The 13,173-nt window shown below is 33.8% G+C and overlaps 1 protein-coding gene across 2 annotated transcripts in view; it reads right to left on the bottom strand.

Annotated features, from left to right (window-relative positions):
• The window catches only part of DNAJC13 (DnaJ heat shock protein family (Hsp40) member C13), a 109,501-nt gene that overhangs the window by 64,295 nt on the left and 32,033 nt on the right, over positions 1 to 13,173 (bottom strand). For both annotated transcript variants that reach the window (XM_054595474.1, XM_054595475.1), the window contains exons 7-17: positions 10,848 to 11,054; positions 10,666 to 10,761; positions 10,208 to 10,299; positions 8,403 to 8,569; positions 8,216 to 8,295; positions 7,964 to 8,133; positions 7,420 to 7,519; positions 5,613 to 5,720; positions 4,733 to 4,888; positions 3,650 to 3,706; positions 1,309 to 1,430 (exon numbers count right to left, since the gene is read on the bottom strand). In XM_054595474.1, coding sequence (XP_054451449.1) covers positions 1,309 to 1,430; positions 3,650 to 3,706; positions 4,733 to 4,888; positions 5,613 to 5,720; positions 7,420 to 7,519; positions 7,964 to 8,133; positions 8,216 to 8,295; positions 8,403 to 8,569; positions 10,208 to 10,299; positions 10,666 to 10,761; positions 10,848 to 11,054 — 1,355 coding nt within the window. The remainder of the gene's footprint in view (positions 1 to 1,308; positions 1,431 to 3,649; positions 3,707 to 4,732; positions 4,889 to 5,612; positions 5,721 to 7,419; positions 7,520 to 7,963; positions 8,134 to 8,215; positions 8,296 to 8,402; positions 8,570 to 10,207; positions 10,300 to 10,665; positions 10,762 to 10,847; positions 11,055 to 13,173) is intronic.

Below are 13,173 nucleotides of genomic sequence, written 5' to 3'. Positions count from 1 at the left end.
ACTAAAAATGTTCATTCCTGTGCCTATTTGAAAGCTAATATAATGAAATAATTACAATTACACTTGTAATTTCTTTCACTGGTATTTGGTAGGTATCATAATAATGATTCCTAAAAAGGCTTTCATTGGGGATAAAAGAGATAACATTTTATAGTAGCAATTTGTAAAAAATAAAGCAATGCAAAATGAAAAGTGGTATTTTTATTATAATTTGACAGCTTTTCAATATTGTGATTGATCACAGTAGGAAATGTGATTAACTGTAATAAAAAGGAACACAACAAGCAAACATCTAACATGGGAGTTTAATGGAATAAGACATCAAACAGTCCACTGTAATGAAAGATGGTGTCTAGCATTGCTAATAAGGCAATACACCAAGGAAATTACCTTCCTTTTGTATCTTTTTGTCCTCTCAGGCAACACAGAAAAGTACTTTTGTGACTAACATATACAAGTGAGGGATGCAGATAGCTTCTCATAACAGTATAAACAGCAGCAAACTATTGATAAGGCAGCATACTAAGACATTCAATAATTGAACATATTATGATAAAGGAAATTTATAGCACCATAAAAATAAGCCAGCAATTTATCATGTGAAAAGTCAAAAAGAACATGGTTAGAATATTTATACATTTAAATTCTATGAGTCATGAGTCATAACATGGTGGCCTAAGTATATCTGCAGGGTCACAGGCTGGGAACTGTAAAGTTTTAAAGGGCTGGAATTCACACAGCCTGGAGTAAACAAATAGATTTATGTGTTTCCCAATATTTAAATCATTATAATTAAAAAAGATGATCTGCCAAAGGAAAAATTTTTACGAGATTTAGAATAGGCCTACATTAGGCTGGTTAGATATTAAGGTTTTCTTTATTCCTAAAGTAGAGTAGCTAACTGACCAAAGACATTTAAAAACTGATGTGAGGCTTTCACATGGGTCTTCTGCATACAGGGTGGCCAGATGGAAGTGTAAGGAGAAAAAGCCTGGGCAAGTGGTTCTAGCTCCATAAGCTTCTAGGCACTCTCTTCCATACTCTACTCCCATGACTATGGATGTGAAGCCTCATAATAGGATAGTGGGGGGGAAAAAGGCAAATGCACATATTTCCTCCCCAGTTTTCCATGTGCAGAAACAATGATCATTTGGGGTACAATCTTTCTATAAGAAAAGGAAAAGGAGAAGGAAGTGAATCAAAAGAAAACACTGTGTAATCCAAAAACTTATTTTTTGTCTTATGAACTATATCTGAATCCATTCTGTAAACAGTAAGTTAATTTATACCAAATTAAATTTAACCTACCTATTTGTAAGCATCCTTTGATCTGAGCTTATTGTAAACATCGCAGTATGCAAGTGTCGAGGTAAGGCACCTTCACTTAGGGCAAGCTCCTGCATTTTTGTAGCAATTTCTTTGTCACCTTCCTTTGGAAAAAGGGTAAAATGATCCCTAAAGCAGCAATCTGAAGAAAGCTATCCTAATTTTTCAAAACTAACTTGACATCTCTAGATAAAATACTTATTCAGTATACAATATAATAAAAGTAAAAAATGCAACTTCAATTACTCAAAAATAACACAGGTAAAAAGTAGCCCAAGTAATTTTTATAGGCCCTGGCCAGGTAGTTCAGTCGGTTAAAGCATCATCCCAGTCCACCAGTGCTGCAGGGTTTGATCCAGTCAGGGCACACATGATAATCAATCAATAAATGTATAATTAAGTGGAACAAAAAAAAAAATTGATGTTTCTCTCTCCCTCCTTCTCTCTAAAATCAATAAATGAAAATTTTAAAAAAATATTTGCCTTCAGAAGGAGGTTTTAATGTTTCCAGACAAATTTATCATATGAATTATGCTTTGCTTAATTTACTATTACGTTCATTCCCTGACTACATAACAGCCAACAAAGGAAGACGTAACACAGAGAAATCATCAATTTCTACCAAAGGCATCTGAAACCAGGCTTGTTTTATTAACGATATATTCATTTTCATGGTAGACAATTCTTTATTTTTTTAAAGAATGATGTGATATGGGACAGTCCTTTTTATTGATTTTACTTTACTTTTGTGGACTTGCTTTGGAGACAAGATAAGGCTGTTAATCAAAGATAATCACAGAACAATAAATTAAGCAGGCAGTGTGATATTTAAGACAATCTGTTGAAAAGTAAAAACATGTTACTAAAAAAAGTACAAGTATGCAGTACAACTGAATATGTAGTATATATACACATATACATACAGTATGAGTATGTATATATATCATTTAGACAAATAAAAATGTATATATGCAAATATACACATAGTATGCATATATACATATATCATTTAGAATAGCATATGGTCTGAGAGGAAATTTACCAAAATGCTAATAGCAGTTATCTCGGGATGTTAAAAACACAGGTGACTTATTTTCATTTGTTCCTTGCGTTTTTTTTTTTTTTGAACATCCTAATGTTTCTTAAAAATCATATACTGCTTTTACAATGAAAACAAAATACTTTACAATGCTTGCCAGGATTTCAACGTAGTCTTCCTTAAACAGACATCAGCTTTTGTCACTGCTTATAAATCTGAAATGTGTGCTTGTGCTGAAGCCAAAAGTCAGCATTTTGATTATACCTGGCACTCAATAAATATTTCTGCATGAATGGCGATACAGTGGTGGAGCAGGGTCAGGGATACACTTTTGTCTGGTCTCTTGATTCCAATTGTCCCAGACTTCTGCAAGCACTATCAATGAGATGTGGTACTTACTCTGGAAGCTAAAATGAGCACAGAACCCATTAGCTAGAGAGGGAAAATTAGCCTTTGTTGTAAATACATAATAAAAATGCAAATAAACTTCAATGTTCCACCAGTTTAATACCTACGTATAATTTTTTAACTGCAATTTGAGTGTGCTTATTCTAAGCTCATTACTTAGCTACATTGTAATAAATAATCGGTGAGTTTTTTGAAAAAAGGGGTAAACACCCTTACATTTAATCCAAATTACTACACAATGAAAGAAAATAAGAATTCAAAAGTCATTTTGACTGACGTCATTGTAAACATCCAGTACACAAGGTGACATTCATAGCCACAATCTCAACTTCTAAAAAACACAGGTTAAAGTGACTATATTGGAAAAATAATATCCTGTGTCTGACAATACCATGTCCTGATCTCTTAGAGGTTAATTACAAATGCAGTTTAGCATGAAGAACTAATTTCTGTTACCATGCTTATTTGATGCCACTTTGCTAAAAACCAATGCCTTTAACAGATTTCTATGTATTCTCAGTACCTAGAGATTTCAAAACCATCACCACAAATTCTCCCAAAAAAAGGAGCAAGAAAGAATTCTAACTTTTAATTCTGTTAAAATAAAACAAACAATGTAGGGACAAAAAGATTTTTTTTTTTTTTAAGTTTTATTTGTTCTAAACACACTTAAGAACTTGAAACTCTTAGTTTATTATTGGGAACTGTTCTTGCAACTGTTTCACACTAATTTCGGAATAAAGATTTAAAATGATTTTCCTTACATAGAAAAATTGCATGTTTCCCATAAAAAATGTAAAGGCAATTTTGTCTTCTTCAATTAAAATAGCCAATCAGCATTCAGGTAAGTTTAAAATTTTAAAACTGTTCTCTTACCTCTATTATTGCCTTCATAACCAATCCAGCTCCCTTTATAATTGCCATGGAAGGATGCTTTATAATAGGGGGAAAAAAACCATATCACAAAATGAAATAATTTTATTCCAACATACAGAGGTGGGCAAAAGTAGGGTTACAGTTGTAACACAAATAAATAATACAATAATTAATAATATAAGAATAAACTCTGGCCCTGGCCATGTAGCTCAGTTGGTTAGAGGCTTGTCCCAATAATGATGAGGTTGCAGGATCAATCCCAGGTCAAGGCACATATAAGAAGCAACCAATGAATGCATAAATAAGTGGAACAACAAACCGATCTCTCTCTCAAAACAATAAAAAAAATTTTTTTTTAAAAAGCACATACTGTTTCACACACATACAACTGTAAATCTACTTTTGTCCACCCCTGTGTTTAGTTTTTGCTTTTAAGGTGGATAAATAATTTTATAAAGGTATAAGCCATAAACTTACTAAAGGATACATAAAATTAGTAAAGGTATTCTTACAACCTAGAGCCTTACAGATATGAAAAACAGAGTTTACATTCATAGGAAATAGCTGACACTTATTTGATTAACAGTATATATTATATTTATTTGAATGATGTCAAACTATAATGTTAAAATAGAAATTGATATTTATAATATAAATATAAAATAAAAACATCACATACATACACACATATATACATAATAAATACTACAGTATCATATGAAGTAACAAATGTTTTCAATGGTATATGAACAGCCCTGCTAAAGCTCATGCTGTTATTTGAAAATCTGTGAAGATAAGAGAACTTTGGGCCTACCAAAGAAAAAAATGATTTTTTTCACCACTTTTGAGATGGAAAAGATGGACAACAAAGTCAAAACAGTGATCTAAAGCCATTAATAGAGGTCTACATGAAATATCAAGAATTCTGCGGCATTAAAGGTCCTAACATGATAATGAAGTAAGCTCTATTTATTTACCAACATTACTACAAAAGCACAAATGTATTATTTTAAAAACCAACTGAACCCCAAAAGGGGTTCTCTTAGAGTAACTGCATTTGATAAGAAAAATACAAGCTCTCACCTGAAAGAGTTTAAAGAGGGTTCTTCCATTGGATGCGACCATTTCTAAGAGCATATCAAACTGCTGCCCTTCCGTTGTCTCACTGTATGGAGCACAGAGGGCAAAAGTGAGGAAGTCCAAGAGTGAACTAATAACTAGGGCACCAGTCCCATGATCCTGAAACAAAGGAACATATTGCCTTGACTTAGGACAGAGAACTTCATTCAAAACATAGCAGTAACCGGTTTCTTTTTGTTACACTATGTATTAGGAGTAAACGTTTAATTTCTCAACAAGATCTTCAAAGTTTGAAGTAGTACTTATTTTACTAATGTAACAAATCCATTGCTTACCATATCTCAAAAGGAAATAATTAAACTTTAGTCAGGTTTCAAAAGAACAAGGAAGACTCCTCAAACATGAAGACTCCTCAAACATGCATAACTAACATTAATGTGTATTTGTATAAAAAGCAATCTTTGACAATATCTGCAAAACTCTGGCAATTTGTTAATGTTCCTTCTAAGACTTTACAGACTGCCCATTTCCAAAACTGTTAACCAATAACTGAGGAACACAGATTTAAGCTTTTTTTTTTTTTTTTTTTTTTTTAGAACAGCTTATTTTACAGTGATATTTTAACAGAAGACAAAAAATTAAGTCTGGAATAGCATTACATCTAAAGGCTTTGCAAGCCGTCCCTTCCAGATGAATGGATATGGTCCTAAAACAGTATTGTATTATTAGTGACCAAGCTAAACTGTGACCAAATACTGACCAAAGCTAAGGTCTACAGTTGAAAAAAAACAACAACAAAAAATCATTCATGTCACAGTTCTAAAATACTTTTCAGTAATGTTTGGTAGCTTTCAGTAAGACAAGTTTTTTAATTATAACTTACCACATGGGAATTAAATTTCTCCAGTAAGTTTTCCAGAAACTTCTTTGAAGAGAGAAGAGAAGCTTTGTTTAGCTGTTCTTGTCTTAAGTCATAGTCATCATGCATGGGCTATTGATTAAAAACAGTGGTAATTCATGAGCACTTCCATGTTGCTGGCATCACACAAAAGACATTTATAAAGAATATTTATTAAACCCACAAAGAACTGATAACACCAGGAGGCAACAGTGATGATTTCCCTTGGATCTGATGAGACTTTCGAGTGTGCCCATCAGGCTACTATAGGTATTACTGCCCAAGGTACTTCCTCAAAAGTCACAGGTCTCCTTCCTACAAGGCAAGTAACACCCATTCCCACTCCCCCAATTTTATAATTTAAATTTGAAATAAAACTTAGCATTGAAAAGCAAATACTAAAATTCACAACAAATACTTCTTTGTCTCAAGGTGATTTTCTTTTGATTTTTGGGATAACTGAGAGTATAAAGCGATTCCAGGATGCTAGTGAGGAGTATAGATAAATCTTCTCTCTGCTACTTAATTCAGCTGACCTTATGCAAGGTTAAGCTACTTTAATTTTGTCTTATTTTCTTCAGCTATAAAGTGGGAATAGTAGTAATACTTGTTACATAGGACTATTATGAAGCTCTAACAAGATAATTCATGTAAAAAATACACAGCCAAAACCTAATATGTAATGAGGGCTCAATGTGTGTGTTTCACACTATTGTATTTTATGTTCTATTATCCTACTAATTCTTTTAATCAAATTATTTGTAGTAGAGATAATAAAATTCACTTTCGGGAATGAATGCAAGGTTATATACACGTGATTATTTACTTTTACTCTACTAAACTTGCCTAGAACACTTTATATACTTAAAAAAGGTACTATATATTATATACAAAATTGAAGCAAATCAGAAATTTCAAAATTATACCGAACAACGGCTTCTCCCCCTTACAAGCTGTCACCAAGTGAGATCTCTATCTTTCGAGCAGCCTTCAAGTGTGTTTTCCTTAGCCCCTTTCCTGCCTTGGCATCCTTATGTAACAATCTGGTTTACCTGCCTCTGACTTTACCTGTGAGCCATTCTCTACATACTACCCAAGAACTTTCTAAAAGTCAAGCCTGACAGATCACTGCTCCTGCATTGAAAAATCTTTCAGCTGTTCCTTACTAAAGGATATAAACCTAGCTACCTTGTCCGATACAAAGGTTTTTCATGACTGTCTCTACATACATCTCTAACTGCAACTCGAAACCCCATGTACCTCCAACACACACCTTATGATCCAGCCATATTTAATTACTTGGTGGTTCTCAAACATGCCTTTGTGTATGCTAATCCCTCGCCCAGGAAAGCCTTCTCATAGCTGGAAAATACCTGCCTGTCCTTCAGTGACATTCAGATCACGTTTAATGTCTCCTTGAAAGACTGTCCAAGAATCTTTTATCTTCTCGTCAATGCAAAACCAAAATTAAGTGTGTCTTTTTTAACGATTCCATGGCCCTTACCTACTTTATATTGTATACATATGCCTTCCTTACTAGACTGTCAGCAATTTCAAGAAAGAAAGGAACACTGTCTTAACATCTTTGTATTTCTAGTACATAGCACAGTGCCTAGTTTATAGGATGTGATAAACAGATGCTTATTTGCATAAATAAATAGCTTTAAGAGCAATTGAGGAAATATAGAAACATTGAAATTTCATTGGTAAAATTAAAAATCTGGGTTTGTGGAAATTTAAACCATAAGTCAACTTAAGAAAAACCAGTTTCCTTAAGAAAAACACTACTTACACACATGAGGGCACAGAGCATATCAACAGCAGCATGGATTACTCCATTGTGACTCCTCTTGAGTGCTTTTATTACCTTCACTCCTAAACGTTCCCGAAACCTTGTTAAAAAAAAACAAGCATGCATACAGTAACAATATCAGAGCATTATTCTATTATTTTACTATTAAATATAAAATAATAAGTCATTAAGTTTCCATTGCATTACTATATCAATGGCATATTTTGGAATCCCATCTTTGGAACACATCAGTTTTCATAATAATTTTTTTCTTTGAGGGGGAAGAATTTCTTTTGAGGTTAATTAAAATAAAAAGGCATGTAATTTTGCATTCAAATTCACTGCAACAAGAATCAATAATATTACTGGTGAGTTTGACACCAATATCTCCCTTAAGTTCCATTCACCTTCCTTTTTTAATTCTCATGAAGAGAAACTATCATATCACCACATAAAAGACATCAGGTTTAATCAACTATGAAGAGATAAATTGTTGATTATGAGTTAAGATTCTCAAAAAGTTATGTTTCAGAAAACAACTTACTTTGGAAGCTGAGTAAAGGCTAGAAAACCAGCTTTGGAAGCCACAAGCCTCCTCACAGCCTGGAACTGACTTTCCAGCTCTGCATTCGAAGCAACAACATCTCCCTCTTGGGACAATAATGCCGTTATGGCATTATTGATCAGTTTTTCTTTGTTTTCTGAGAAGAGACCCTGGGTGAAGAAGATTATTTCAAAAAAATTTCCATACTAAAAGTTAATGACAATGAATAAATTATGATACAATTTATCTTACATCCTGTGTTACTGCATGCAGAACTCCACTGTATGAAATATTGGCATTGAACCTGAATACAGCATCTGCAAAGTTGCCATCTGCAAGGAGATGAAAAGATTCAAAAAAATTTAGTTTTGCATTCTTAATTCTTAAATGATTATCAAACAAGTGATGGAAACACAATTATCTGCAAATCACTACTTACTTGGAGGTGCAGCCAGGAATCTGAGATGAAGGCTCTCTACTTCCTCATCGACAGGCATGCTGAGTAAGCCCCATCGCTGGCCTTTATGGGTTGGTGTCATTTTTACACAAACATCTCTATTACCAGAGGCTCTTACTCCATCCAGCAAACTTGCTAATAAAGAATCTCTAAGCAAGATTAAAAATAAAAAGGTTTTACAACTGAGAATTAAGGGGAGAATTTTGATTCATAAGGCAGCATAGACCCTCTTGCAGGTAACTGCTCAGGGGGACACTGGGTACTGTAGAAGGGGAAGCGCAGGAGCTTTGGGAGCGTCCGGAGTTCCAATACTAGCCTCTTTTTTTTCTTTTTTAATTTTTTATTTATTGATTTTTAAAGAGAGGAAAGGAGAGAGGGAGGGAGGGAGGGAGGAGTGGAACGAGAGAGAAAGAAAGAGACTGAGAGATCGACTTGTTCCACTTCTTTGAGCATGCACTGGTTGCTTCCTGTATGTGCCCCAAGAACCCGCAACCTTGGCCTGTTAGGATGACACTCTAACCAAGCGAGCAACCCTTATGACACAATGTTTTCATGTGTTCATTATCATTCATGTATCTTCACTGGTGAGGGGTCCATTTAAATCTTTTGCTGTTTATTGTTAAGTTTTTTGTTTATTTAGTACTGAGTTATAAGAGTTCTTTATATATTATGGATGCAAGTCCTTTATCAGCTTTATGTTTTTAAAATATTTTCTTCCTGTCTATGGCTTATCTTTTCCTTTTCTTAATGGGCAGTTTTAAATTCTGACAGTCTAATTAATCAACTTTTTTGTTTTTATGAATTCTGCTTTTGTCATTATATCTAAGAATCTTTCCCTAATCCAAAGTCACAAAGAAACTGCTTGAGCTTCTGCATGTAAGCCATATTGGGAATAATGGCACCTTTTTCCTAGGGCTACTATCAAAATTAAACAATATAATATACATAAAGCTACACAATGTATATGATAAACTGTAAGTGTTGAGATCCTTACTCTAATTAGAACATCGGTGCTATTTTTTCAGAAGTTCTCTTCCTTGAATTTAGGACAGGAAAAAATGAAACTTTTTGCTTAAGATGCCATTTTTGTTGGCTGCAAAATCTTTTTAGAGTAAGGAATGGGTAATGCTACAGGAAGTGAAAATACATAAGGCTGTAATACAGAAAGTGGCAAAATGTACCAGAACTGTTTCAACTAACTTTTCGAAATAGCTTCAGTCTAGCCCTGTTTACAACAGCATGAAAGAACTGCCTGGAACGTAAACACTGCCAATCCCACGACAATGGCTCAGACCATAAAGGCACATGTAGTCATTTATAGCAGAGTAGCTAGATAAATGAGTTTGCCTTCCAGGAGGGGTTTAGGAGCTAGAGCATTTCACAGGTTTTCACATCAACGACCAAGTCACAGTAATATAAAAATATGCAGGCCTATTCCACTGGAGAACTACTAACTAGCCCAACAATACTGAGTTATAAAAAGCCAACTTCAAGTATTCATATTACAGTAATTTGCTGCTGTGATCCAAACAATATACATATATTTTAAAAGCTTAAGTTTCAAAAATACACTTAATTTTCATTTCATTTAAAATCAAGTCACCACTTTTTTTCTCTTTAGGAATTTGAAAACTAAATGATTTAAGGTAATTTTAAATATACAACAAAATAATGGTGCCTTTCCTATATTATATAGGAAACACAAATCTTTGTTTTTCCTCTTTGATGAAGCACTTTGCCATGCACATAGTAGAATTTCAAAAACTTGATGAATTAAAAAAAAATACCTCTCTGTTGAAGAATATTTCCGTATTTGTCCTTTTATAAATTCAATGGTAAAAAGTTGTGGATTTTCTGAGTCACAAACCAATGCAAATACCTAATAAAAACAAAGAACAAGTTCAACAAAAGATGTTTAATTTTATGGCATTTTGTTAGAAAAGCTACACATCATGTTTATAAAAATCAGTATTTAAAAACAATATCAGAATTCAAGAGCTTCTTGTTAAGCTTCATTCAAATTTCCATACAATTACTGAATAAAAAGCTCCATTCATTGTATACTTTGGAAATAAATTTTGAAATATTCATTGTTCTGAAGATCAATAAATATAATAATGTGAAGGATTAAATATAGATTCTTCCTGTTTCCCATTATTTAAGCATGAAAACAATGTTAAAATAGAAAGAAACTTATTGTATCAATGGGAAAAACCTCTTTTAAGCTAGTATTGATTAAACTTACTTCTCCTAAAGGCTTGAGTGTTGCAATATTATAGGTTGCTGGATCACGTTCTACTAAACATGTTTCTGTAAGCGCTAGCAATCTTTTTACAGGTTCCTTCAAACAAAATTGAGACATATTAAAAAGCTATTAAAGAAAAATGTTAAAATCAGATGAAAAAATTTTTAACGCACAGGTCTTACCGAATGTCTAGGTGATATTTTTTGGACTACAAACTCTGCTAAAGATGTGATGGATTCATCAGTGCTGTATTTTCCAAAGCGGAGATTCAAATATTGCTCAAATTCTAAAGGTTCTTTCCTGATCCGCAATGAAATACCTATATAGTTGCCCGCATGATCTATTGCACTCCTGATAATTTCTTCTCTTTGCTCTGATGCAAATAAATGCTGCACAAAATTGAAATTTAAAAAGTCAGGGTTGAAATAACTAAAATGTAACCATACTGAATCAACTCACAGGAAAGAGGATAAGTAGTAATTCTAGAGGAAAAAAAAAGGTAGTATATCTTATCAGAGGTAAATAAACAGTGTGTTGTGGATGAAACATTATTACTAAATAAAAATCATAAAGTCTGGTATATAGAGCCTTCTGTTCCCTGAACAGAAATTGCATTTCCATCACCACGTGGAAAACAGTACTCTGGAGCTTTCAAAAAGACTCCCCGGGGACAGCTCAGCTAAGTCCAGTGCGGTTGGTGGATACTATGTGGGCAGAATTTCAGTTTCAACTAAGGTAACTCTGATTTAAGGTTTTTTTTCATAAAGTGGGCTTTCTTCAAAGATTACCTTGAAGAATGTTTAAATGTTTACAACTCATGGGCAATGGATATTACAAACCAACCTCCAAGAGAGTATTTACAAAGGTCAAGAATAATGTATTGCTACTTGCATTTGATGCCTGAAGGAAATGAGAAAAATCCCACACAAGAAAAGAAAGCCCAAAATGCCAATAATCTCCTTTGCAGAGAAATGCCAGATCAGATTATGTTTTAAAAACTGATTTTATTCCCAAGAGCTTATCTCAGTCACTATGGATGCAGAAGTTACCATATAAGGATTTGCTGAATGAATCTGTCATGCCATTGTAACGGTAATGAATTAGCTCATTTTAGCTACTGTATTTTAGAAGGCAGAGTATGCTTAAAAAGTGAAAAATTAAAATTAAAACTGCTTGATGCCACTAAGCAATAAAAAATGTAGGCAATTGAGGACTGTGACAATTCTCGTGCTTAATGTTTACCGTATGCATTGTAAGGCTTGGCTGAATTACTGCGGTACAGTTATCCAGTTAAGGCGTACAAGGCCATATTCCTGTAAGTAGGTATGTTTTCCACCATAGTGTCTGTTAATCATTACAAACTTCCACTGCCCAGGGAAGAGAAAACCCTTTAGACAGCACTACCACAGCAGCTGTTAGGCTGCTTTACAGTGGGAGAGGGAACTAATTTCATCTTTTGGGGGTAGATTCAGAGGTAACAAATGTCTACGTGTATGTTCCTAGATGAGGGACACAAGGATGGTACCCATCACCTGAGTAAAGAGGGAAACCTAGGATGGAAAAAGACTGACAGCCCTGAAGAGCTCACATGGTTTTGTAAATCCTATTTTTTGCCCCTCCTCTTCATTCTTCTTACCACCCCTATCCTCTGCCAGGGGTGTCTGATCTGTGGCCCAACACAAAATCATAAATTTACTTAAAATCTTTTTTTCACTCATCAGTTTTCGTTACTGTTTGTGGTCCAAGACAACTCCTCTTCTTCCAGCGTGGCCCAGAGATATCAAAAGGCTGGACATCCCTGCAAGTCTAGCCTCTTACGTATCTTAAAGTTCACAGCAGGCCTGGACTCCACTAGACAGGGAAGCAAAATTTATGTAGAGAACACTAAATCTTGGAGCAGTGTTCCCAGGCCATTAAGGTAGCTCTCTCTCTACTGCTCATCTCTGAGATGTGGGGTTTCATTAAGGAAGGCAGGATTTTTTTTTTTAAATATGGTTATCACCTATAGCTCAGCTTCTTGTACTGATAAACAAATAGGATCTCAGCATCTTAAATGGCCCCTGCCTTACTCCACAATTTACATATAGTTCAGAATTTTAAGATAAAAATATGCAAAAATTTGAAATTTGAAGTTTCAACGCAAATTTAGATTTCAGGTTACAAATAGCTGGGCCAAGGAAAAAGGACTATAAAAACAAGAGATTTTTAAATACTTTTCAATTTATTGAATATGAAACCACACATTGCTAGTAAGTATCTTACATAAATTATCTCACCTCATCTTAAAAAAAACAAAAAAAAAGAAAAAGAAAAACCTGTGACATATATTAGTCTCCTCATTTTAGAAAGCTGAAATTTGAGATTCTAGCTTTTTAATACCAAACTCTAAACTCTTAATACCATACTTCCTCCAAAAGACTCACATGAAATTTCAAAATAAAGTGGAGAAACCCTGTTTTCCTTCAAATGGATATACCTCTTTTTAAGTGATTTTTTAAAAACACAACT

Source organism: Pteronotus mesoamericanus, unplaced genomic scaffold (assembly GCF_021234165.1).
Source record: "Pteronotus mesoamericanus isolate MK-2021 breed Mesoamerican mustached bat unplaced genomic scaffold, CSHL_Meso_final scaffold_54, whole genome shotgun sequence".
NCBI classification, from domain to species: domain Eukaryota; kingdom Metazoa; phylum Chordata; class Mammalia; order Chiroptera; family Mormoopidae; genus Pteronotus; species Pteronotus mesoamericanus.
Note: the sequence above shows the minus strand (reverse complement) of the source record. Positions and strands in the feature narration are given on the sequence as shown.